Raw genomic sequence first — 27911 nt, 5'->3', positions numbered from 1 at the left:
TGGAACTCTAGTTGAACTTTCTGAAGCTCGATGTTTCTGACTTTAATAGGGAGAAGAGATGCTGCCACAGTGAGCGTAGTTCAGCGCCTAGAAGTGGTCAACGGCCTTGCACTGAGCAAACTTGTTAAATGAACAAATAACTTATTGATGGATTGTTATGAAGTTTGGTACATGTACATGGTTTGGTTTGAACTATCAAAGAAAGCATACTTTTTGAGGCCCTAGGTGCCATTACAAAATCTTAAGCTCAGTTTTGGTATCTAGTGTGGTAATGATCTTTTGGTTGCAAATTGTGCTCAGGAAAAAATATGTTTAGGGCAGCTACCAGCTTTCTTAGGAACTGCAGCCCCATCCCCCCCACCTAAGTAAACCCCTGGAATCATCAATAAATCTATATCATGGTAAATGACAAACTATTTGTTGGCAAAGGCATGGAGTTGTGCAAATCTAGTCTTCATTTAGGAAATTCAACACACAAGGAACCAAACCATAATTAGGATTAACACAGTATTTATTTTCTTTAACATCTCTACATACAAGTCTCTCTCAAAGGAACGTAAGGCCTATGGGGGAACAAAACTAGATACCATTCTGAATCTCTCTTACAAAAGTCGCTGTGGAGACCCAGAATACACACACAATATGCCTAGGGTAAACCTTACACACATCCAAGCCACGAGCAAAACTGCCAGGAAACACAGTTTCTTTCTTCTATGTACATTGCAGGTAGAAATTTACACTTGCCCATGCTGGTTTACCCGATGATACTCAACAGCCTACCCGTGTTGTTTCTACTGGCACCTACTTCACTACTCACATGACTGAGCTACACATGTAATATTGACAACTTGTTAGCTTTGTTTGGATCACAAGTCCACCCCATATCCCCACGAGTTATACAAAATAAGACAAGTCTCTCCTTTTCTCTCTTTGTTGGTACATGGCAAAAAGTGCATCTTAAAATATAACAGCAATAACGTTATAACTTTCATCCATTTATTTGAATATAGTACACTTTGTATTCTTTATGGGTTAGCGCCACATGCACTGTACAGGCATTAAAGCAAGCTGCAAACAAGTTCTTCCATTGCAAAGTCACACAATTATCTATGTTGTTAGATCAGCCAGAAATACACTCAACCATCACTGTCCAAACTGAGGTAAAACAACGGTGGAAACAAAAAAAACACAAAACTACACTGCACCCCATCTCCCTGAGTAAAACCAAAAGTACATTACGTCTGTTCAAACTATAACTACATGAAAATGTCCAAAATCCCATGTGAAAAAGTACCGCTTCACTCACAACAGTGTCAACAGTCTGCAACCTACTTCACAACTGAGCTTAGAGCCTACTGATCATAACCTTAACTTAGCTTCCTGTGCCCCTGCTAAAACATCAAGGATTTCATCCTTTCTTTAACGCAAATGAGAATAAATTCTTCTTTTTACCTCAGATTTTCTTTAATTATCTGATTGAAAGATAAGAATAATCCCAGCAAGAGGATTTATCTTGCCTTCCTACATCAAATAGATGCAAATAATTACCCAGAATTTTGCTAGTTACAAGTCCATAATTTATTAGCCACAAGATAACAAAATAATCTTCCTGACGTGCTGTGCTGTTTCCTACGAGGAGTGCTGATCTAGACGGTTGGCTGGACAGCTCCCAAATCTCAGATTCTTGAATCTTGTTGGTCCGTTAGCCAGCTACATTTTGACAGTTTGGATTTGTATCCATGTGAGATCACACAGTAAAGTCAGGGTGAGGGTGTGGCTGAGGTGTGATTGTAAAGCTGGGGAAATGGAATCAGTAAATGACCTCGTATATTGTGGCCTTCTTGTTGCCCAACCCAGTGACAATGAACTTGTCGTCTTTGGACAGGTGGCAGCATAGAATGCAAGCCCTTTCTCTGGACTGCAGTTAAGAAAAGATAGGAAGAGAAAGGAAAGAAAGTAGAAGAACTGGATGGGAGGGATCTCACTTTCAGACCACACACCCTGCCTGAACCTCTGTGTTATACCTCTGTGTCACTACTTTCTGTCATTTCACAGTGGGGCCCTTCAGTAGATGACTTCGTAAAGGGTAGCTTTCCTGTCGCCTGAACCCGTCACAATGTACTTGTCATCTGCCGATATGTCGCAGCACAGAACCGAGGATGATTCTTTGGACTGGGGGAGAAAGGACAAGAACAAACAACACGTCAGACACAGAAAGCATTAGGAGACTGATAACACTACTGCGACCCAACTGTCACAAAGAGCAAATCTTGATGACTGGCTTGTCAATGCAAACTCATTTTGAGAACCATATTTGTTGTCCCCAGCGTAAAACAGGCGCTGAGTTTTAGCGACCCCGTCTCACACTGACTGACAGAATCCAATTATTTTTGATGGTACGAGATCATGTGCCACCTTTGGGGATGGTCCCCAGGCAGACGATCCAATCAGTGCGCTTCTGGCGCACGCAGACATGCCAGTCTCTAGGGTTTGCTGCGGTAAGAATCAGTCTCCCCGGGTCAACATCAATGGGATGGCAAAAAAAATGCATGCATCCAGCATTTTGGGAGATTTGTTGCCATGACAACATGCTAATACCACCATCATGCTGATTCCCACAGGTGACAGGTACATAGTACATTGTTGCCTGCGCAACTCTGGTGGTTGGCTGTTTGGCAGCATTGGGACTTGCACCCTCAAGCCAATTACACAACAATTACCAGTTTTTCGTGCCAGAACTCTGATGGGGGCTCTCCAGCTGCCTTTTGATGATCTACACCACAGTAGTGCATGTTGAACCCCACCTCTTGATACTCAATACTCTATTCTAGTATTGACCAGCCTGCAAGTGCTGACACCCTAATATCCTACTAAATTAGCAAATTCCTGTTTAAGTATGCGACTACCTCACAGATCCGAGGTTATTGTTTGTGCTCTGTAATCAATCTGACAGAATGTCTTGGGGCCCGTAAAATACGACAGATGGGCATAAAAGGCAACATTAACGTCATACATAAATATTGAATTATCCACTCCGTCCCCCAACAATTGGCAGCAAAACTACTTCTTTCATGCGATATGCATGCCATGCTGTATCCCCCCGGAGTGCCAGAAATGCCCTGCATGTAAGGCGGCAAAACTGCACCCTCTATTGCGTGCGAGGTCTCACCTGGAATATACTGGCGCCATAAGGAGTCCTCCAGGCATTCAGCAGGTTGTCCTTCCCAGTACTAACAAACCATTTGCCTGTATAGATGAACACACATCCAAATTAAGTGTCATGAATAGTGCATGGGGGCAACTGTCTGGGGACCTCATTATCCTTTATAGCTACATGATCAGGCAATGGCCAGGGGTAATAAATTTTAATGCCCCTGCAAACTAATGTCCCGGGCAATGCAAATGTGTGCAAGGAGACAGAGTAATGCAGGCATAATCAGCACTAAGCCTGCTGACAGGTCATCTGCCTGAACTTTTAGGCAATTACTTGATAAATCTGTTTCTCTTTAATGAATACCAGGTACATGTACATATGATTCATAGAACACAATGCTGTCAAACAAGTGCTCACAGCAGATCCTGCTCCTTGTTGTTATCTTTTTTTCTAATTTCTATACAACTAGTTCTTTCTTGCATGGCTTCCAGACATATTTGCATGTGTATGTAGGACAAAGGGTCTCACCGCAGTATGCGAACTTGAGTGACAAGACACAGCTTTCGTGCAGGTGCAGCTGGTACTTGTCTGGCTTGGTGTGGTGGAGAACCTCCACGTTACTGCTCTCCATGCTGTGGACAAACAACAAACATTGAGCAATACACCCTTTCAGTAATTTTGAAATTATAAATGTTTCCTATGAGAACATTCTACAAATATATTGACATATTTTCTTGTGTTTTAATTTTATCTGATTAGCCAATGTAATAAACAGACATTACTTCCAATTAAAGAATACAAATTATCTGCTCCATCAGCATGTTTTAGTATCAAAGAATGTGAGTGCACATCTCAAGGCTTACTTGCTTTCAACAATTGAAGCATAAAAAGCTGAGGATGTATGAATACTGACCCGACAGCCAGCCACTCTCCAGTGGGACAGTAGCCCAGCGAGAAGATCTGCGAGGTGAAGTCATGTTGCTGTAGCTGCCGTCCCTGGAGGAAACATATACACTTGATTTGGGCCCTTTCATTTCATTTCTGCTGGATATAACTCCACAACATCTTCACTGTTATCAGCTCACGAACAGCTCTCAAACCAAACCCAAGGCCAAGGACAAATTGCTGTGAAAATCAAGCAATTTTTCTGGATCCGTCCTATAATTAAACATTTCATCAAAGAGGCAGCTAATAGAAAGCCCAACTGAAGCAACAAAATTTGATGGGAAAGAAATCCTAATAGGCCACTCCAACATGAGGCAACCTCCTCGTGACAGAACAGTGGGAAGTCTAGATACCACTCAAGCCTAACAAATGCTTGTATCTCAAGGATTTCACTTCACGACGGAATGGGTACAGGCAATAAAGCTAAACCAAAAAAGGGGTGGATTTTATGAAGGATTTGCTTGCAGCATAAGATATGGGGAGCACCCAGCAAAGGCTTCAAATCTTGACAGGAAAAAGTAATAAATATGTGGAGAATGCTCCTATGGTTGTCCCACCTTCTGGCAAGTACCGAAGACGCGAATGAGGCACAGCTCAATACTCAATCTTTAGACATAGCCCTTGGCAGTGTGACTGGTGGGCCAATATCAAGCCTTGACTATACATCATTGCGATTCTCCCAAATCATTATGAAATGACATGCCCAATAGAAAGGCTGCATGCAGTGGCTTTAATGCCTGTTCTGATTGAAACTGAAGGCAAGACAGATCTGCAAGGATTAAATCAGACTTCAGTGCGTCCGACTGACTAATGCAGCCCCATATGTCTCTGTCTGGGTGGGCTGAAACTTGTACAATATCTGGGATTGGGAGTAGGGGATGGCAAACCAATAACAGGCGTCTTTTATCCCCCGCAGCTAATGCAAATTGGATTTTGAATTTAACGTTTCGGGTCGCACCAAAGCCTGTCCCCGGGAAATCTTTTTCATGTCCCTGTTTCCTCCGATTTGATGAATGCAGGATGTTTAGGAAAATGACTAGAGGTTGTGCTGCTGCATCAATTTTTCTTTCTGGTAACGACTTGGAAGCAGCAAGAGCTGAATACTGATTACATGAGGCCTGTTTTACAATGGTGGTGTTCAAGACTGCAGTTTGAACAGTAAAGCACTGCTTTCAAATTTCCTTGCGTAGAAACCAGAAGAAATTTTTAGATGCTATCTTGTTTTTGCATGGAATAACAAAACAGGGTCAATCTTTGTAAGTCTACCAAACATGAACATGAACATGTAGAAAACATAGATGCTCCATACCTCTCTGAGGTCCCATGATCGTACGGTGTTGTCCAGACCACCTGTCCACAACTTGGTGCCATCGTGTGAGATATCAATACAGCTTGCACCATCAGTGTGCCCCTGGAATTGTCTGGGAATACAAGATGGGAGAATTATTATGTAGAAACAGGAAATGCAATGATACAAAGCTAAAATATACAAAGCTTTAATACATCGACTTCAATTTCTTCAATTTCAACGAGAATCCAAAACGTTGAAAAGCAAACTATTATCTGTCTAATGTCAGTGGGAAGGTGTTTTACCTGACAAGTGTCTGGTTGTGCAGATCCCACACTGCAATGTTTCCGTCACTGCAACAGCTGAAGCACACCTTGCTGTCGGGGCTTATAGCCAGGGCGTAACATGCTGGCGCACTGGATGTCAACTCTGCTTTGATGCGTGGAGTCGGCGATGCCAGGTCCCAGATGGACAGAGTGCTGGCCTCGCCACCAACCAATAAGGTGCGGCCGTCCGGAAGAAGTTTGCAGGACCGGATGTAGTTGTCACGCGTGAGACAGTCCAGTTGAGAAACTGGGTTCTTGTTGCTAGGTTGGCTTATGTCCCACACTTTCACACAGCCCTGAAGGACATGGCAGAAAAGCCAGTAAGTCAGTGTCCCATGCCTGAAAGGCCACACCAATTACGAGTCAGGTTTCTTGGACTTTCTATGGAAATTTGGGGAAGACTGGGTGAAATGGATGTGGGGAGGTTAGAATGAAATCCAATGTTTGGGCCTTTTTGTTTTGACTAGTGAAAGAGTAAGACATGAGCTCCTACTGTTCCTTTTGAATCACCTTGGGCTGTGATGATTCGTCATGATGGTTCCTTGTACCCTCTCAATATATGAGAGCAATTCAACACATGTACTGTTCAATCACAGCATCTAGCTAGCAAAATGCTCTAAGCAGATCTGAGAGCCAAATTTCCATAACATGTTGCCACAGCAAGGCATTAAATCCAAGAAACATAAAACTTGGTGTGGCCTACTAGGAGAGGATGTGAAAACAATACATGTCATACTGTAGAGTAGTATTTAATGTAAAGAGACAAGACAACACAATGGAGTTTATATCTTTAATTCATCTTAAACTATACAACATCTACAGCCATCTTGTCTGTCTAGTGGAGCAGGTACTGAGATGGCGTACACAAATTTAATGGCATTCTTGGCCAGACAGTCTGCAGATCACCATGGATGGGATAGCTACAAAATGTTTTCTCATGTCAGGTCTTTTGCATCCACAAGAGTCGGACAACCTACATAATCAATACAGCGCACCGCAGATGAATTGCTATGATTTTATCAACAACAGTCGTGTGGTTACTTTCCGATGTCCCATTCAGCCTACTAAATGACTTCATTACAAGAGAACAGGCACCACAGATCTGGACAGAGATACTGGATTTTCCCATTTCTTCTACATTATCAGGCAGGGACGTCAGTAAATCGATAGTCCTTGCCCAAACAGCACTGGTGCACTGGTTTATCAACCAACTTAGGTCATGCCTTTTATGCTCCTCAACAAAAATACCAATACATATAAATATAGACAGATATACATAAATACAATATACAACTAGGAAGATATCTCATAGACCTATACACTATTTGCTCTATAATTGTTGCCTTCTACCATAGACACATAATGCATAACAAATGGCTGTGATCAGCAAGATAGTTGAGACACTTCAATTCTGGACAAGCCATGCCTGCTTGCTTTTCTGTACGTGAGGTTGTTTTATAGCAGCAGAATATGGTGGAAAAATATTAATTCAGCTCCTTATTTTGGGTGTTCGCCATTTGGTTGGCAACCATGGTAGTAGGCACTGGTCTCGGTCTTTGCTATCTCTCCTGTGCTAACCTTTCCGCCGGTGTAGATGTGGCGTGGGGGGTTACTGATAGTCACGGCACACACCACCTCCCCGTGGTTCAGGGTGTTGATCTGCCGTGCATGGCGGGGGATCCCGGGACCGATCAGCGCATCCGGAGGAAAAGGGACGGGCTGCATCTGTCCGTCAGCACTCACGTGGAATGAATAGGCCCTGTAGTGGAACACAAGTACATTAGTCAAACAGCTCCTGAACATGAAAGTGCAGAGTTGGGTGGGTCCAAAGAAAAGCAGAAGAGACACAGTGTAGACTTACGGTTTCCCACCAGGGATGGAGGCAAGGCTTGGGGGCAGAAGTGCTGGGGCACGGGCATGTGGGTGGGGGTCAAACCCAACCTGTGGACACAGGAATAATGTCAGAAGAGCAGACAATGATATCAAAGTGACGAGTCTCTGCCTTTTCTGTTTTACCATATTATACAAGTATGCACCCCGATTAAAAATATGCCAGAGAAAAATCTGTGGGACAGGTAAAATGTAAAAAGTCAAATTAAGTATCCATCAATCTAAAGCACATTTTGAACTGAATGAATTCAAATCTAAGATATCTTCTTCTCTTCTCCCAGGCAATTTTGCATCCATCATTGTCTCTACAAATTCTAAAGCTCATAAGTTACAAGAAAAGAAGAAATGTCAAACACAAAAACAATGTGTATAGTTTTGCATCCTTCCTAGAAATTTAACACCACTTTGCTCTATTGCAGGTCCTTTTCCCACTTATCCATGCAGTAACCTTAACTTTGGCAACAACTTCCCTTTTGAATTTTGAAAACTTTAAAAAGGGCACACTTCATTTGAGAAAATGCAGTACTATATTAAAGGTGAATACATGATTTCCAACAAGCCACACTTCAACTAAGAGTAAGATTCTATTTACCATTGATGATCATGCTAATTTTGTAATAAACTTCATCCCTATGATCAACTTGGGACAGTGCCATTTGGAGAACAGTAGTTGACAAGATGTGAGTTAGCTATATAAGTCATATTCAAATTTATCTATTTGCAGACTTACGCAGCTCTCAGTTGAAACAAATTTTGCCTGCAAAGTTTAAGCAATCAATCATATTCCTGCTGTCATTGTTCAGAGACAGCATCAATCAGCTTTCTAGATCATGACAAGAGACTTATCATTAGAAACTCAGAGGCTTTGTAGATTTTCATTTGTCTGATGCTATATTGGTGCGTACCATGGGGTTGCGTCCGTAGGCATTGTTGAACTGTGGTGAGATGCTGTTGTGCATGAGGCTATTGGAGTAGGCCGACGGGCTTGTCAGGTCGGCGTGGGCCATGTGCATCATGGGAGAAGAGTACGGCATGGCCCCCATAGTTGACAAGGGGGTGCGCAGGGCTGGAGCTGGAAAACACATAAAGAATTGGAAATGTCATTGGAGGGCCCTATATCCCCTTGCTTAAGCTTTGAAGAGAGAGAATTATTACCATAAGCAAGTGTTCAGTGTGTTATTTGTGGGGCAGGGATCACTAGATATTGGCTAAGGCAATTGGATCTGGCAAGACGTTGGTTTATCACGATTGAAAAATCTTTAGCAGACACTCAGGGGCACTATCGACTGGTATTGACTGTACCTTTATGTAAAAGTGTATTGGACTGCTTGGGTTATTGATTTACTTCCTAATTATGGGATAGCCTTGATTTTCCCCCTCGCAAAATAACATTTATCTGCTGCGATCCGAATCGATCTGGGCAGGTGCAAATGACAATCCTGCACGGAAAGCATGCCAAGCACATTAATTTCCAGGACCAATTTCTCTCCAAGGACCCAATTAGGCGCCATTTCAGCGAGGCATAATCATAGTGATGTGAGCAATTGTGAGCCACACTGCAGAAACAGATGGCACCATCATGAAGGTACAAAGCCGCCGAGGGTTGGAACATTCCAGCTCTGCCCATCTTCTTCTCTTTGGCAACACAAATGGACTGATCACACCACTACAAAGCCAGCAAGCGCCAGAAGAACCTTTCCCAAGAGAAACAGCCTCAAGCCACTACGTTTCAGTCACTGTGGTGTACCCAGATCAATGAAGTCTGGATAATATTTTTTCTGAAAGTGCTAACTTCTTTAAGTAAAATCTGTTTGCTGAAATGTGTGCTACTTTGTTGCCCATGTCTTTTCAAGTTCTACCACCTTTGTGATAGTTTGATCTTTTGATAGCTTGATCTTTAGGATCAAAGTGGGTCTGAAAACTGCATATTCTGGGCACAAGGCCTTCCTTCATCTTTGCTCCTTTACCTAGCACTAGCAGTTCAACAAGTCACACCCCAATAGACAACATAAGAACCTAATCTCCTTTGAGGGGCATGCAGTGAAAATCCCCAGGCTTTTCACTGGACAAATCTGAGATAATTCCAGTTTCCAGGGGGAGAAAAATATTTTTGGAAGTGATCAGCCACATGGATGAACAATGATTGAGCCATGTTTGGGTAAGAGTTCAGCGCCACTGCATCTGAATGTGGAAACACCCAGGAAAATAGCTCTACTTAGGGGGCGATTCTGCAAGGGATCAGTGGGCTGAGCGTGCAAGGAAAGCCACCATTCAGGCATGACGGAACCACGCTCTTCAACAGTAGAAACCAAACACATGCAGCCACACAATGGATGAAGAAGTGCCCAATGCATGGTAGGTTGCCCAAATAGTCTTAGCAAAATAAACAAAGCAAAAGAGTGAGCTTCTCTGACAAAAGCAGTCTGTTTTGTGTACAGATACGGTGGGGGCGGTTTGGTTGTCTCTTCTTCCATTGTTAGTTCACCAACAGTTGAGTCACCAAAACATTCCAAGGATACTGCTGGTCAATCCATGCATGTGGGTAAATACAACCACTGCTGGCCTGATCCCATCTTAGACACACAAGACTAACAGTCCCTGCATTCCTGAAATGGGCTGCTGGTTTTACCCTGAGGTGTAGACTTCTGGGGACGCTAGTCAATTGTCTCTCTTTTCCATGGTCTTTACAGTGTAGTTAAAGTAAGAATAAAATTCCAGGAGACACACCAAGAACTTCACATCAGTCCCACAGTGCTTCACTTCCCATGAAGAACAAATTTTCACACAAACATGTCATGCAAACCTAGCATGAAGTAGGTCTGAATGATGGTAAGTAAACAGTGGGTCATGCCATTTGACATGTGCTAGGGGTGAGCACTTCTAGTTCACAGGAAGTGGCACACTTACAAATTGTACCTATTGGTGGAGCCTTGCCCATAGGTTTGCCAGAATGTCCAGAGGCTCCAGGTGTAGCACTGCCGCTTGGGGTCGGGGAGGAGGGCTTCGACACTGGTGTGGTAGATTTTTCCACCTGTTAGGACACATAAAAACAACAAAATACATTTAGTAAGTACTAGGTTCACAAAAAGAGTTAGAGCAAAGATATGTTTGTGAAATTTCAACTATTTCATTAAAAAAATGAATGGTCCTGCACTCACCTCCTTGTCTTTCCGAGATGAAGGTGTGCTTCCACTGCTAGCGACACTGTTTGGGCTTTCTGGCCGCTCCTTTTTTGGAGGACGTGACTTATCCAAGCCATTTTCCCGTGGGGAGTGGGTCTCATCATTGCGTGGCGATGGTGGATCCTCATTGGACACATCCACCACAAGGTTGTCATCACTCTTCTCGCCTTCACTATCCTAATGGTGAGGGCAACAATTAAATGAAAATTACATTATCCAGTCTGAGTGAGTTAACTGAGAGATGACGCTTGGCTTCTTTCTTAGAGGCCACTCCTCCTAATCTCAATAATGTCTGGTGGTGACATTTTGTTTTCAAAGATCTGGCTTTCTCCAGCTTGAGTGAAGACTCAAACAAAAAAGTAACCTTTAAACAATAACAGTTTTTGTATTACATCCATGGCTTTTTAACTTTTGTATTTTCTGATGATTTACTTACCCCAGAGTCTTTCTCATCCCTTTTTCTCTTACTGCTGCTGCTGCTAGCATTCTTGTCACGGTCATTCACATGATCTGGTGTACGGAACTTCTCACGATCGGAACGGTCGCGGTCGCTGGGAGACAGGGAATTCTGGGAAGGAAGATGAATGGAGGTGTGAATTTCTAAGAGAGTACTTGATGCATAGCAATCAGCAGTGTTTTGATACTGTCTGAGTCACAGAACAAGAAGCAGGCATGACATTGTGACTTTGTTTACAGTGTAATGCCACTGGCTCACTGACTATGTTCATGGTCTGGTGGGAGGCAGTCTTGTGTGGAACCGGAAGAGCTAATTGGAAACCGCCTTGAAATGCTAACATGTTTGTTGGTGGCCACGCTAGCCTGCAAACCAGCCTCTGATACTTGAGTGAGCACCTGGCCATATGTTACAAGAATGGCATGAGAATTGACAAAAAATGGGCAATATCTTCTCTTTTAAGCAACATCAGATGGTGATAGGGCAAAGTTTATTCAAGCTGAGGGGAGCATCTGCATCAGTTAAGTCTATCAAGAGGACAGGATGACTCTTTGCAGCAGCTTGCGAACCCTTCAGCAGGCAATTCTACACCCTTTGTTCTCTCTCCGGAGGTATTGAGACAGGTATTTAGAAAGTGCCAAGCTTTATTCTTGCCCATCGAAGCCTGAAATAGGCTGGCCCCTGGTTTACATACCCACGGCATTGCCTCAACGCACGGGTGCAGAACCAGGGGGGTCAACAGCTCTTGTAAGTGAAACGTAATACCCTCTGCTCGATGACATATCGTACAGTCTACATGGCGCAGGTCCTTCTGTGTGCTTATCAAGCGGAACGTACAACACCCAAGTCAATGGTACTGTTTAGAGGGTGGATTGATTTTCCATTGCACAAGGCAAGGACCAATACAGACACTATCGAGTTTCTGCACTGAGTACACAGTAATCAGACACGGAAGGATTACAAAACTCTTTTGCAAGTTTGACTGTTTGGACAGGTTCGGATGGCAATTAACAAGGCTTTTAGGGTGTCCTAGGAAAACAAGAGAGAGAAAAGGGGTGCATGCAGGATGACAGTTGTTTAAAGTCAACCACAACAAGAGTGTCCTGTATAAACACTGTATTATTTGGAGCGGAAATGACGTGCAGTAATGACTACGTTGCACGCCATTCATGCCATGGATGGGGTATCACTGCAAACCCAACAGCGAAACGGAACAATAGGTGACAACATGCGGTCACACATGGCACTTCTCCTAACAAAGGCTTTGGGCCCCCATCACCAGCAAACACCTAGCAAAAATAACAATCTCGTTTTTACACCCTGTGCCGACAGCGTCAGCCTGTGCAAACATACCACCCAGCCCAAACATTTGCCTCTTTCCATCCTTGAGAAAATTGCAAACAGAGGGGCTGTATACTGAATCCACAAAGGCACGAAATGAAAGGAACCCTCAGGAAGCCCTGAGTACACGCACCTTGGCTAAGGTATCCAAACAGAAATAATTCCTGCTCAGCGGAAAGAGGCCGCAATTAAAAGAACACAGTGCTAGTCAAATATAATCAACAAACACAACACACCAGTGCTTTTTTTCTCCCTGGTCTGAATAACCAGAGCAAACATCCCTGGGTAAACTAATTTTTCCTTAGGAGAATGGAGGGGGCTCAATTTTCAGACAAATAAAATGGCAAGGTAAACCCAGGCATCCATAGAGACATGCAGCATTACATCAACAATGTTCCAGCTAACCAACTGAGCCAACAAAAGCAAGAAAGGCATTTCTGGGACACAAGGCACTGACAGATCGGTAAACAGGTGATAAGGCCAGGCTTTCATTCAAGGTGGAGACAGCTGTGGCAGGACGCTTGCTAATGAGCGCAGACAACAAACAGATGAATGGCAACTTCTCCTCCCTGGAGCCCTCACCACACAATTAGCTCTTTGACTCCAAGTTCATCAGTCAAGTATGGGTTGTAGTCCCAGTAACACAGGCCCATAATCCTCTGTATATTCATGATTCAATTTGGATGCCTCTGCTGGGCAACCAAACAAAAGTTGCCTTTCCAATCCTTTGGGGCCGAAGGCTGTTATAGCATAAGATTTGATAGGACAAAGTTTTCCAACAACATTGAGAACATCCATTGTCACGCACTGACAAGTCATCATCCCAAATTCAGCAACCTCACAACCCTAGTGAGACAAGTTTACTTTTGTTAACTTCAGTTCATGTAATACTGTCTGTTCGAAAGCAGCATATTCATACCTGGCCTCATTAAAATTCAATACACACACACTGTCACGGTCTTGGAGGTAGATAGTGCCTTGCAACACATTGCACTAAGGGAAATAACCCTGCCCGACTTCTAACACAATCAGAGGCATGAATGCACCTTAATGCTGTCATTACCTGGCTGACTGAGCCTCAAAGCAGCCCTGGTAAAGGCCAACATTTTACACCTCATGGAAATATGTACAGGGGACGGGGGCATTGCCAGGCCTTTAGGGGTACATTTGACGGCACAAAAGCTGGTGCGCACCCCAGTTGCATTTGCATCACCCATTTTCGGCCTGCTTACACTGAAACTGTTAGTGGAGCGTGATGGTCTCATGATCGGCATTTGCATTTGACTTGCAATGTGGCTCATGGCGCCTGTATTTATTTCCTTTTGATTGTGACAAGAACTGATTCTGAATCTGATTCAAAATTTTTGCTGGCTTTGTCTGACTGAGTAACCTATTAGTATTACCATCAGCAACTGACATGGAACCTTTGGTTGCATAATCCCTTCCATCAACGACATCAGCAATTGATTCGTGCATAATCATACAGCCAACACAAGAGTACACATTAGAATTAACAGAAGGATTTTTGTTGTATTGTTATTTGTACCTGCTAAAGAGGATTTAAGTGCGGTTACAGGTGATATAGAGGTGAGCAGATGTCCACCCTGCTCACATGATTTCCCTGGTGGTGGGGGGTGTCAATTGGGTAGAGCAATCAGCAGAAATGGCCTTTTAATTATACAGAGTGATGGGGCACCTCTACAGTGGTGAGCTGTCACACAAAGGACCCGGCTTTTTTTCAGGTGAATTAGCCCAGTCAACAAGCTGAGCCCACCCTCTCCACAAAAGGAAGCCCTGAATTCACAAATGGATTATTCTATAAGATGCCATGCATGCTTGAATGCCTGCCACTGTTCAGTGCAGCCTGGCTGACTTTATCTCCTATTCAGTGTCAAACAATCTCAGGCCAGTACAAGAAAGGCAGACAATCTAGGAAAAATGAATCTGTGTCATGCAAATCTGATGCCTGATTTACATCAGCAAATAACCTCTTGAGTCCTGAATTTGACCTCCTGTTTTCTTTAACACAGGAGACTAGTATTACAGATTAATTATTCCCTACTGAGGGAAGACCCAGGGGGGCTTAATTATTGCCCTGCAGCAAACAACACAACCTGATAAACCTATTCAAATGTAAACAGTCCCGTGAAAGGAAACAACTGGCAAAGGTGTCTGAATCAATCACCTATCAGCAAGAAGTACCCCGCCCTTCCAGCCTGACAACACCTCCCCCACCCTTGGCTTTCACACATTTTCTTTCAGGTAATAAGACAATGATCCATCAGAGTCAATTTTGCCTGCTCATGCATATGTCATTATGTATTGGCAAGCCCTTTCTCCTAAACCAGACCACTTGGATAAATAAATTAGCAACAGTTTGAAGCTTAGCTCATAATCCTAAAAATTTAATGTCTTGTAACACTTTCAGGCCTGTCTATAGTTGACTGAAGTCTTCAGCTATGACATTTAACGACTTGTTTAATCCCTTATTCACAGATGACTATCTGGGAAATCTCTTTGTCACCGTTTGTGCACTCACTGTCTATACTTAAATTTGATTGGCACTAAATGTCAGTACAACAAGACTTAATTTGTTCTGAGGAATTTGTATTTTACATCCTAATAGGCTCATAAACAAAACTCTGTGTTTTTTCCATTAACAGCAGACCTACAGCGAATACAGGTTACTGTATTTGAACAAGGTTGATTGATAATGTTTGCTTGTGTTCCATCTCAAATGCTGGCTCTGTATATACACAGGGCAAGCTGCAGAGACCAGGGTAAATACAGGTCGGAATGTGCCAAATTTCTCATCACTCCACTCGCAGTGCCAGTGATTTTTCCACCGCAGCTCTAAATTTCACAGTATGAGTCAAACAGCAACCCCCAGTGTACCTAGCATACTTTTAACTGCAGTGCATTTGACAGAGAGGCAGCCAATGACAAACAAACACCAAATCTCTGAACACATATTTGACAACACCAGACCTCCAATAGACAGACAACATTGACAGAGAAAACAAACGCAACTGTGAGGGGGAGAGAGAAAAGTACCCACACATGTATCTGCTAAATATCGTATACACATAGTATGTTTTACTTGTTGACAGGCTTGCCCTAATTGCTTCTGTTAAAAGACAACATCTGGCTCCAAATGTCCACGGCATTTTCTAAACATATGGGACATAATGATGAGACTTATTAACAATGTAAGCCAAATCAAAATATTTGTTGAATAACTTTGAGTATGTTGCAAAGCTTTTTTTCAGCAGGCAAATCTCTTTGTCCCAAAGTGTACAGAAATGCAAATCCAAAGTGCTAAGACTGGTTGGGAACATCTGTGAAAATAAACCGCTGCTGGCAGCCCAGATTAGGTTGGCATTACACAGACTCTAAACATTCCACAAATGATATCCATCCACACTTTAGGGATGGGAGGGGCTTCATTGAGATGATTCAGAGCTCTTAGTCACATCATGATGCTACTGTTTTCAAATGGGCATTAGCTCTTTTATAGTGCCAGCCATAAGCACATTATACCAATTCCAATGATAGTAAATAATTCAATCAAGCCTTCTAGAGCCCACATTGCAAATATCAAACAGGAAGTTGGGCAATTAGAGGAGAATTTCATTGGGTAATCTCAAGGGGAGAATACCAAACAAGGAATTTGACATGAACTGTGAATTCTAATTGTGATTACAAGGTAGTGTGCCATAGACAGAACTTGGTTAATAAGACCCATCCAAAATAACATTATTTTTCAGTTATCCATACTGATTAATGTTAAACATCAGAACGATGAGATCCAGCAAAGGGAACTTATATTGAGTAGAAGCTTCCTTCTTGCACAGGGAACAATGTGTGATGGCTGATTGTACTTGCCCATATCTGTCACTTCGCCCCACCGCCAGACCCATTAGAGTCAATGAAAAATGCATAAGAACGATGACCTGATGCCCCTTCATCTCGCAACAAGCAAGTAAAGTCATCTCCACCCTCTGACATTACATCACTGCCCATGCATACCATGCCTCCATTTCATGCTCACTCCAATATTGCATGTGATGCCATCATGCGATGATCAATTCCTGTTATTATCACCCATTAGCAGACGCACAGTGCGTGGAAATTCACCCAAATTATGCATCCATGATAGATGGTGGGATCACAGTTATTACACCCTGGCTCCCTCTGGGGAACGGGCCGGTAATAAGAGGATGAATATGCTCCTGATGCGGTGAAAAATAAATATTAATCTCTTGGTTTTTGTCGATACCCAGGGGACATGTATTAAAATGTCAGGCAACTCACCTGTCTCGATGGTTCTCCTGCTACAGTGATGCATCATGGGACAGGAAGTTGGAGGACCATCAGATCAATCAAGATGTCCAACACGACAACAGCAAGAAGATAAAGGGGAAAATATGTTAGTGATCTTCTCTTTGCCTTACATCTAAAAAAAATGCAGCAGTGCTGTTTAACTTGATTATCTTTCTTTATTCAGATTAACTGCACTACACATTATCTGTCCATGTAATCATGTCTTAACACCTTACATTCTGCACAAGTTACTTTCAACCACAACTGTCCAAGTCAGAATGCATGCCTACCCTCTTTAACATTCAACCGGTATATTATATGCAGACAGTAACACATTAATAATTTTTTCACAAACATTATGCACTAATATCCAACATTAACAATATAAACAAAAAATAGGAACAGTACTCACGCTTCTCATCCTTCAAGGGGTGGGGGGCTGATCCAAGTGCATTAGAGAGTGCCAGAAGCCCAGAGCCACTTCCCTGTGGGAGTCCTGGTGGCTGGAGGCCGGCTGGATGGGGGGGCATGGGGACCGGTGGGGCATGTGGCTGGTGGAGGTGCTGTGCTTGGAGCTGCTGTTGCTGTTACAGACAAGTGGGCACAAGTACAATCATTAGAGAGGTAAATCAGGGTAATTAGTCCTACACATATGGACACATCACATCACATCACCTCACGGCACAGACATCACAATACCTATGGTAGGGGAAGGGGGCAGGCTTTACAGAGATGGGGGCCAGGCAGGCTGCAGGCAATCCCGCGTCATTAGGGTAGCAACCTAGGAACACCAACTTATTTTGCACTACACACAGCGCATGCAGGAGCTAGTGTTGCTGGGTAGAATGGAACCTCGCCTAATGTTGCCACTTTTACTGGTTTGGACACAACCATGAGAAATGCTGACTTATGTAAGCCAATTTCTCAAGAAAAAAAGACAAAAACATTTCGGTCAAACTTAGGCAAGGTTCCAGCACAGTCACAAACCAGTAAAAGTGTAGTACTAACCAGAAAATGCGGGAATCCTGCCTGCTTCTGTGGGGGACAGAACAAATGAGAAAAACTCTTTTCACCAGGAGGTGTGAGGAGCCACATCCACATTCAACACAAGGAAGCCAAGAAAAATTCACAGCAAAGTGCCAGGATGTTATGTGCACACAGAAGGGTAATGTTTAACAACCTCAGAGTCAATCCATGCCAGGAATCTGGCATCCAAGGTCCGCTAGTAAGACAACGAGTAACAGCACACATTTTAACATAAAGGCTTCAGTGAGAGCTAAAGCACTCGAAGCAATTTTGTGTATAACCATCATGTCTCCTCTCTATTTTGCTTGACCTTATAAGTGTTAGTGGCTCCATTACCAGATAAAAGGGAACCATGTTAGTAAGAGAGACTAGAAGAAGGTAGGAAGTCACAAATTCCACTATAAGAAGAACATGGCATCAAAGTACCACCACTTTCTTTTCACATGTTTTGAAAAGCAACAGCACACTTTCATTCTCACACGTTGTCTAGTGTTAGTGATACAGAATTACATCACACTACAGCATGAACTGCAAAAATTAACTACATAAATTTCCTCCTGGATTTTGGTTGCAGGTTATTGAGGTTTTGTCATAGGTGGCATTCACCACATATGCGTGAAAAATAACAATTACATATTTATGATACATATTGACACGACAGTGCAACAGAAATTCATTAATGAGACAGGAAGCTCTTATGAAAATGACGCATTTCAATACCTCCTGCTTCAAAGCAAGGATCTATCAGAAGAACCCACTCCTGTTCTTCCTGTAATTTCTTTCCAAAGAGGTGTAAATCTGGGTTTATTCAAATCTCCAGTGCTTGCTGAGTAATGTTATGTAAGACTGCACCGCGTTGGCAGCAGAGTTTTGGTCTTACCCCTATGATAGCATTCAGTTCAGTCATCGTGACCTGCTTCGCTCTTTCCACTGCCGTGGCAACCTGCTGCTGATGCTGTAGGAAACACAGAAATAGAGAGAAAAACTGTTCAACTCAGAGTATGACGGGGCAATTCAAGCACTGAAATCTACATCATGAAGTACCATTGATGGTAGTGGAGAGTTCTCCACATGTGAAGTGAATCCTTTGGTGCTGGACACTTAAATCCACAAGAACCTGAGTATTGCACACTTACACCTTACTCCAATCCTACTTCTTGCCAAGCTTGCCTTTAATTTTGAAAATTGTTGCATGTGGAGGGCATGCATGAGAGAACTTGTCCAAAGCAGTCTCCTGCTTGAGAGCAGGGTAATTCCCATCCCCTATGTACTTCAATGGTTTGAGTTCACTCCAACTTATAACAGCAATTGCACAGTCTCCAACAGCCTTTTATAGAAGTAATCCAAGTTGAATGACACCACTTAAACCTGGGTCACCCCCACCCAGAACGAAAAAATGGTGGCCTTTCCATTGGATAAGCTACTTACCTCCTGGGAGAGGAAGGGAATGACCTGGGCACAGATGGCATTTAACCGCTTGGCAATCTCCGTCTGCAGCAAGGAAACATGGGAAGAGAAAGTCATTAGTTAGCGACAGCAGTCATTCATGGTCTAATAGTCATCGCTGCAACGATCCGCATCTCTCCTACACAGCTGGGTGCCCACGATGAATCTACTCCTCATCCGGCTTGTTGAATATTTATCGGGGGTTTTCAACAGGATTCGCAGCCGTGAAATGGCCTTTTGCGTAAATCCAGCATGAAAAATATATAGCCGGATACAGACCAATGAACTTCTATTAGGATGGGGGCAAGCTGTACCACGCTGATGTGCAATAATGATTAGTGCGGCCCGGCCTGCAAACAAATATTATTTGTTAGAGTTATAATTTACTTTTCAAGCAAACATAAATCAAAGAGAAGGAAATCACCCATTTTGATTAGATTTTTTAGCAAAAGTTGTCATCAAGCTGTGCCATGTTCTCGGATATTACAATTTAATAATTCCAGGAGAAACAAAACTATAGGGATTACAGTTACATACTGATTCAAATACCAACTGGATCTGACATTTGGATGGCTGGATGTGCATCAGCTCACCCAAGCATTGCAGCAAACTACATATTAAAGATGTTTCTCTGACAAGATAAGGCATCTGGCAGGACAGAAATGCCTTGATTTCGAGCTGTCTGAGAGAGGGTCTAGTGCAGTGATCTCCATTACTGAAGAGGTCATGCACAGATGAGAAATCTTCCAGCTTTTCCTTTAACTATGCTCAGCTGGCTTTGCCCAGCTTTTCTGATTAGAGTGCATCCTAAAATCAATTGACTTGTGAACAGTGAAGCGAAAGGCCAAGTCAAGTCACTGGAATTATCGGCGCCCTTGACAAGTCACGGACCTTGTCTGGGGAATTCGGTGAGATTGGATGCAAAAGATTTGTTCATCATCCCTGCGAAATTGTATTCATGAGAAATTAGGATATTGCCTTGGGACAGCAATCTATCTTGATAATGTCTACCACAGGCCCCAGGCTATACTAAATATCCATTAAACATGTGCCTGTCAAAAATTTTCATTTCCAAAATGGATGGTCGATGTCTTGCCAGGTCTCCACGGACCGATAACATCTGAAATTTGGAGTGGTTAATATTGAATGATATAAAATTGACTTCTCTTCTTGCTATGTTGAGGTCAACATTTCTCCTGGCTGTCTGTGACATGCATCAATTAACTGGACTTTTGTCAACTCTAAAACTTAAAAGATATTTGCCCGATGACGCATTCAACTTACTTCAAGCTACAAATATTTCTCTTTTGCACACCCAACAGCTCAAGGGCACCTGCCACCCCCAGGGTTGCCATTATATCACCTTGTATATACAGATGTATTTGTGGGAGGTGAGCTGCATTAGCAATATAATGAACAAGCTTATTATTTTGGGTAAGTCCTGTTATTATGCCAGAGACTGCAGCCCCAGGGGAGGACACAGAAAAGGCAAAATGGCTCTTTTGGTATTGATGGCAAACCAATTTGATTCACAGGCCATTGGAGACCCCCAGGCTCATGACAAAAAATGGCAATTGCTCCACAGGGAAATCAGCTCAACAAAAATAGCACTTTTGTATTCAATAAAAGGGACCTGCAGATTATCTGCACCATTTGCAGATTTGTACTAAATGGGAAACTGCAAGTAGGGCCTGACGTGATTAAATGTAAGATGGGTTCTCCATTTTGCTTTGTTGATACATTTTAGAAGAACCATTGATCTCCTATTATCCAGATGGGCTCCTGCGATCGATGGCATTAGGCACAGATCCATAGGTTGTGTCATGTTATTGAGGACTGCCTACCTATTGTCTGATAGCAATGTCTAACAAGACAGGAAGGTCACTCAGTTCAACATGGTATCTGGTGCTTTATCTGCCTTTGGAGAAACTGAACTGTAAATCCATTTTTGAATGATCTTCTAAAATATATATTGAGTTGTTTTTTTTTACTGAATAACTTAGAAATATTAAGCAATGCAATAACATTGTGTTTTCTAGCATTTCTATTGTAGTATTTCACTGTGGATGGTGTGATTCTTGCTCCATATCCTCTCACAAGAAAAATACAATACAATATCACAACTCAGAAGACCACAAAGAAAGGGTGCTTCCTATCTAGTATTTTCTTTGACCACCAACACCTGCTCCTAGCATGACCCATTGCTCACATAATAGAATGATGTCATGCTCTGGCTATGATGTTATGTTACAAGGGGGAAAATTCCTCCTAAGAACACACCCACCAGTAGTGGTCATTGCTTATGTGGAGTGTGTATACACAACATACCATGCTTTCCTCTTGCTTCCTCTAGATGAGGCCATGCAAATAAGGAAACACAAGCACAAAGGATATCCTGTTTAGCCTCAACTCATCGCCACCTGATCCCCAACCACAGGGTGACCAGAAGCATTGTGGGTAAGATCAATCATGGCTCCCACTGGTGGGAACAAACCTGGTAGGGGTGTGTCTGATGAATTTTCTGCTTGCCTAGCCAAGGGACAAGTCCTATATCATCTTTGCAATGGTGCAGATGCCTGTGTCTGCCAAACAACAGTAGGCATCAAGAAATACCTGGCTTGAAACCACCCTCATGACTCTAGCCTCAAATTCAAACTAAATATACAAAAGGTTTGTTTAGAGTGATGATGAACTCCCCAGGAGGAACATATACAGTATCTACAACCAACAAGGAACTATAATTCAAAGCTTCTCTTGTTATTGATTGAATCAGTGTCCTACATGTGACCATTATACAATCTCTCTTGTTTGCAAAACAGAGAAAACACAGGAACTTAGTTAACCAGGATGAGGTACTCATCTATGCCTGTGTTCTGTAGAAGTCCTTCAAATCTCAACCTTCAAACTTTAGGACCCACTTCTGTGTTTAAGGAGGATATGCAGTCTAGAAATGTGGATGATAAGGACCATTATAAACCCTCTAAAAGGCTGCCATTTCCCAGTAAAGATAAACATCACCCTGACACAGCCATAAGTGCTGTTGAATGTTCTAGCCCGAGGTCCTACATGAATGAAAGGGTTCCACTCAAAGTACGATAATCATAGATGCCATTTTCTGAAACAGGAATTGAAGAGAAAGCGTCCACCTTGTTGGCCGTCCAATAGCGAGGGTATAACTATGAGAGCTGAGCCAGGAAAGAGCTGAGTGGTCCGCGAAACCTTACACTCTGTAGAGAGTGCATCATGTTCAGGCATCGCCTTTCTTAGCCTGCCCTCTGGAAAGGCTCTATCAATAGGTAATGTGTCTGCACCCTTGTTACCAATACTTGTTAAACTATAGGTTTACAGTGCCCCTGTGTGGCCTAATCAGGCAGGCCTCCTTTTCTTGCCTGATCTGTCACTGCTCACAAAACACCCGCACCCGCAGAGCGATCCCCTCTAAGTCCCTTTCTTCTTAATGGCCCGTCATGGTTCTAGTGATTGCACTGTGACTGCCTACAAACACTACTTTCCAGCTGCCAATGCAGCCAATAGGCCTTGGTCTGCACTTCAAGTGCAGTCAGTGTTTACATGAAGGTCTGAGTGTTTGATCGAGGAACACACGCATTCAGTGACGCTTTCCATCTGTGCAGAAGGCTGATTACATAGTAGGCAGAAAGATTAAGCTAAACTGGTCCAACTTTTCTCTGCAAACATCACCAGAAACTGAAATGTTTAATCTGTTCTAAAACTGCCCATTTTGATGCAGCAGCCTGGATTTGGAGTGGATGTGGGCACAGCTTTTGTTTGCACAGAGAGGTGCAGTGCCCCATCCTGGCGTGAAAGCTGTTTGCTCCTGTTGTTGGCAGCTCAAGTAGAGCCCTTCAGTCCCCCTTTCACACACACCGGATAATTGGCGCTTTTGTTGAGCAGAGGCTTTCTAAACACTTCTCAACTAAACGATACTTTTGGCAGTCAAATGCTAACCCAAGTAGTTGATGGTTTGGCAAACTGTTGATGGAGCAAGGCCATCCTTGCCTTGCTAAGGAACATGTAGAATACCAAGGGTGTCTGAGCCATGCAAACACTGCCATCAGTGGGACAGAGAGGAAGACAGACATACAGAACAGTTAGCTCTTACTGAGTACACAAACCCAAGACTCCTTGGAGGCACAGGAATAATATTTACTGAACAAACATCCTTGTAAAGGTCTGACAGGAGATTTGGCCACAATAGGAGGTAGAAAAGAAGGGGCTGGTCCATAAATGCACCATTGCTATAATCAGTGAAAACATTTGCTACCTGACACTAAGTCAAGGAAGCTCCTAATTTCAGTTGTATATACTATTTTATACAAAACATCCTGCTTGCAACTACCATAGATTACAACTCTTTGGCAACTGTCAAATAGCAGACACCAGGCTACTGATCTAGGAATAGAGGAATTCTTTATCATAAATTTAAGTCTTAACAATAGACCCCCACCCAGTGGTGAACCTCGCATATGGTGGTAATAATAGCCCACCTCTCCCAACAGAATAAAAGATTTCCTAGCACTACTGCTACTAAAAAGCTGCCAACTGGTGACATGTACTGGTTTCAGTGTAGCTTGAGCAGAACAACACAAATACAGCTAGGTAAATGGACCAGGGAAATCCAGACAAAGGGTTGAAATGAAGATACATCACCTCCCTAGGCAACTGGAAACTAGAAACACACCCCTGAGGCTGAGTGTATGTGTATTCTAGCCAGTAAGCATCCCATTTTCACAAGACTGAACATAGCATGGACTGCTTCTCATAGCCTGCTTCTGATCGGGTCAGGAAACTCAAAGTAAAAGCAGTGACCTTTCCTAACAGCACAGGGCAACATCCTCACATCAGTGCCTAAAGGAAAGGTCGGAAGAGGCCTTTTTTCCTAGGTCTGTTTATCTGCAAGTCCCAGAAAGGGAAATGACAGATGGTAAGAGGGAAATGTACCTTATTTGGAACATTTTCAGCCATCAGCCACAGAAACGTGTTATGCATTAGTCCTCCAGACAAACTGGCAATTTGGCACTGGACCTTTGAAGGCAGGCGGTGACCCCTGATGGGGTCTGATATGGAGCACCCTGAGGTTTTCATCATTTGGGGTGCAATATAATTACTTCAGGCTGTCAAACATTTCCCAGGAAGGGGATGCTAAAAAGTTCAGAAATTACAAACATATCTAGCCTGAGGACATAGCAGGAATCACTAATGCATGCCAGATTAAGCCGTGCTTATCAGCGTCTTTGAGGTAGCATGACAACACAACAAGGCTTTATAAAATGAACCATGTTCCTGAAATGGGAAATAAACACCAAAATCAGGCCCCTGGGGCTAAAATTATATGCTCACACACACAAAGCTCATTCAGAGTAAGATGATATGAATTATGAATATTCGATGCACATGGCTACCTTTATGATCACCCAGGGGGATAAGAAGACAAAGTTGCCAACTGCTCAAGTAGACAGAAAATATGCCACAGCAGTACCTAATTACTACCTTTGCATTCAATCCCCCATCACTGCTATTACACATCCCACTGTGGCATCCCGACTGCTCATTACCATAGAAAAATGGAAGTGTGTATACATAATAGATGCTATTAGGCATAACCATCCTATGGGGACCCAGTCATACCCCAGAAATAAATAATTCAGTTGCATTTCTAACCCACAGGGACACTACCTGTGGGGAGGTTTATGCCAGAAAGAATTAAGAAGTCTGTTTCCTTGACCTTTGACCAGAGGGACTAAAAGGCAGATGCATTAGTCTCTACAGAGTTACTGATAATTGTGAAAGAGAAATACTGGACAACTCACCTGCTTGTGCATCTCCACATTCAGTCCATATGACATCTCGTAATACTGCAGGAAGATTGGAAAAAATGATCTTGTTACTTTAAAGCAGAACATCATGAATTTTTATCACCCATGGTATGGTACAGCCAGCATAAGTTAATCAAGGGCTGGCCTCACAGGAACACACCAGGAATGGTATTCATTAGACAGGAGGTGCTGAGAGAATCGAAATGTCAGATGCTAACTCCTTCCAAGGGAGACACATGCAAATCAGGCTGTCTGGAACATTGTGTGATTTCCTCAACATGTTGTTGACATCAGAAAAATCAACTTGCAGTGTGAGAACATGTTTCAGCTTGATCTTACTTCTTAGAACAGAAATGCCTGACTGCAATGCTAAGGTAACAATACAACATTAGCCCTTTAACAATTACATGCACTAACATGTGTCCCTGTCAAGGTAGCAAAGTGCACTGCTGTCTCAGTTCCATTAATTCAATGGGTGTGTGGCTGAGCTTTACCTGGACAGCTTAGGCCTATACTAATGAGTCTCCTCTGTTGGGCAAAATAATCCTGCATTCAGGGCTAGCCGCCACCTGACATGCCATGCATACATATCCACCCACTACCCAGGTCTAGTTGCTAAATATCTCCATCTTAAAATGAGATGAGCAGCAAAAGTGTTTGCACTGCATCTAACAGTTATACGACAGCGCTGGGACATGGCCGAAAACATCATGCGTCCAATTTTGCTTGCTCTATGGAGCTGAGTGATGACCATCTAAGCAGCAGCGGATGACCTTTTGCGCTGGGAAACCAACCACCCATTCTAACCCTGTCATCCCACCCCAGGAAGCCCCAAGTAACAGATGAGAGGAAGCTATTCACCATGACATAATGGCGCTGAAGTTCTGTCTTCTCTGCTGCCAGCTTTTCATACTCCATCTTCAGGCTGTGGGATAAAAAGGATGATGTTGCTGTTAGATGAGAAGTCGGGAACGAGGAGGAAAGGCCTTGCACACAAAAAAAGCAAGGAAACCTGCCAAACCAACCATGACAATAACGAAGGTTACCACAGTTTAAGTCCATTGATTCCCTAGAATTCACACTGCGCCATGTGGATATGTTCAAAATTTGCTAGAGTTTAATAAACAAAGGTGTGCAAAAGGTTCTTGGGTCTATGTGTACTGGACCATTCAATGATCTTTATTTGCTAGGCAGATCAACAACCCCAAGCGGTTTATTTGCATATAAAATGGCTGGCTGGCTTTGTTTCCATCCCCCAAACAAGCGATAGTTTTCATATGGTGTTGTCTTGTTAGCTCGAGACCCGATCAACTCTGACTAAAATAGTTACATTTTGCTGGTGTTTCTCCGGCGAAATGCTACATTATATGTCAAGTACCACAATGACAATAATAAAATGTGCAGAACAAAGAATATTCGTGACCCCTTACGACGTACTCGTCTATTTGATGATCTCATACTCATAGGTACGTAATCGAGTCAAAGAAATGTACAGTACTTAGACATGGATGTTCTTTATAAAGCAACGGTGTACATTTCAACTAGAATTCCACTCTAACAAACAGGGTTGGATAATAGAAATCACGGTCGCAAGCCACACTAACCCAGCCAACGGGCGGGTGGAGTATTTACGTCGCCTGTGCTCAGCGGACCGCTGCCGGCGTGGCCTACCTGTGATATTGCGCCTGCAGGAAGCTGAATTCTTCTTTGATCCGGTCGCAGGACTCTGGGATAGTGAACTTGAAGGGCTGTCCCGGCTGGTGGGGAGGAGCCTGTAGGGAGAACAAGCCGCAAATTAGCGGACAGGAAAACAGAGGAGAACGGAAATAAAAGCGTGCCAACGCATCCAGCGACTAACTTCGTGGATCTGACTGCCGAAGACTTCTCTATAGAACATTGCCCAAACCAAAGGCTCCTGGTTTCTTTTCGACAACTTACGGGATGTCTGTTTTGAGGATACATCTCGCCTGGTTCGCAGTCGGAATCTGATTCGCTGAACACGGTGGACAACGGGGATAAATCCGTCTGAAAGCGGCCGACTTTCAGCCAAGCGCGCACGGTACAACTCAGCCAATGGCGCCCGGCGCCAAAGTGCGGATCCGGACACAAGAACTCCGCCGCTAGCTCGTTTCACAGTCCGATTCCCCACTCCAACAGCGATCCTTCGGTGCCGGCAGCTCAAAACCTCTGACAGGGGGCACGATCGCCCATAAACCGGCAAGAAATCGGGTTCCGGGCGGGAGCAAGAATGCCGCAGAAATGATAATTTGGTGCACGGTCTCGCTTCGCGATGTGCAAATGCCACACACAGAACACTTTCCACACGCGGTAACGCCGAGCTACAATAGGGGGCAAATACTCTGCCTTTCAAGACCGCCAATGATTGGCTCCATCAAAGATTCCAATCACAGTTAACCAATCAGTACTTGTGAAATTCCAAACCCACGTGGTATTACCACTTCCCTGACCAAGCTAGCCAATCAACGAACAGAATCTGCCACCGTTCCCCGACCACACTGAGATGTCAATCAAAGCGCGGTGGTACAGCGCTGTTGACATAGGCTTCGGGGTAACGCCCACCCCCACAGCGCTGCGCCGCGTAATTACTTCTGAATGTCATGCAGATACGCAGCAATCTGTTATTACTGGCTTTCAGCCAATCGTCCTGTTTGTTGCCACAAAATTTCAGAAAGATGTTTTTC

The 27911-nt window shown here is 43.3% G+C and overlaps 1 protein-coding gene across 4 annotated transcripts; it reads right to left on the bottom strand.

Moving 5' to 3' along the window:
* Nucleotides 1-493: 493 nt before the first annotated feature.
* Nucleotides 494-27565, bottom strand: LOC118431743 (transducin-like enhancer protein 4). 4 transcript variants are annotated; one of them, XM_035843057.1, is made up of 21 exons: nt 27148-27565; nt 26881-26981; nt 26071-26134; nt 25204-25248; nt 19358-19420; nt 18810-18884; nt 17912-17938; nt 17316-17487; nt 16895-16914; nt 11222-11353; nt 10762-10962; nt 10520-10634; nt 8509-8675; nt 7575-7654; nt 7292-7472; nt 5693-6009; nt 5409-5520; nt 4068-4150; nt 3683-3786; nt 3170-3246; nt 494-2172 (listed from the first exon to the last, which is right to left on the bottom strand). In XM_035843057.1, exons 1-21 carry the CDS (start codon nt 27169-27171, stop codon nt 2065-2067), a joined length of 2268 nt encoding a protein of 755 aa, XP_035698950.1. In that variant the 5' UTR covers nt 27172-27565; the 3' UTR covers nt 494-2064. The 4 variants fall into 4 exon arrangements, with proteins under 4 accessions (XP_035698950.1, XP_035698941.1, XP_035698933.1 ...); XM_035843048.1 differs by having other exon boundaries at nt 10511-10634; nt 16895-16911; XM_035843040.1 differs by having other exon boundaries at nt 10511-10634; nt 27148-27564.
* Between the last annotated feature and the right edge of the window lie 346 nt (nt 27566-27911).

The sequence above is a fragment of the Branchiostoma floridae genome, chromosome 2 (genome assembly GCF_000003815.2).
Source record: "Branchiostoma floridae strain S238N-H82 chromosome 2, Bfl_VNyyK, whole genome shotgun sequence".
Lineage (NCBI taxonomy): Eukaryota > Metazoa > Chordata > Leptocardii > Amphioxiformes > Branchiostomatidae > Branchiostoma > Branchiostoma floridae.
Note: the sequence above shows the minus strand (reverse complement) of the source record. Positions and strands in the feature narration are given on the sequence as shown.

Bases quoted from the DNA above. Each gene is read 5' to 3' on its own strand.
- LOC118431743 (XM_035843040.1), bottom strand. From the start codon at position 27,171: ATGTATCCTCAAAACAGACATCCC. The intron at 10,635-10,761 runs GTGAGTGCAGGA...GTGTCCTAACAG, and splicing joins CATCTCGGAAAGACAAGGAG to GTGGAAAAATCTACCACACC. The intron at 4,151-5,408 runs GTATGGAGCATC...TGTTTCCTCCAG, and splicing joins GATCATGGGACCTCAGAGAG to GGACGGCAGCTACAGCAACA.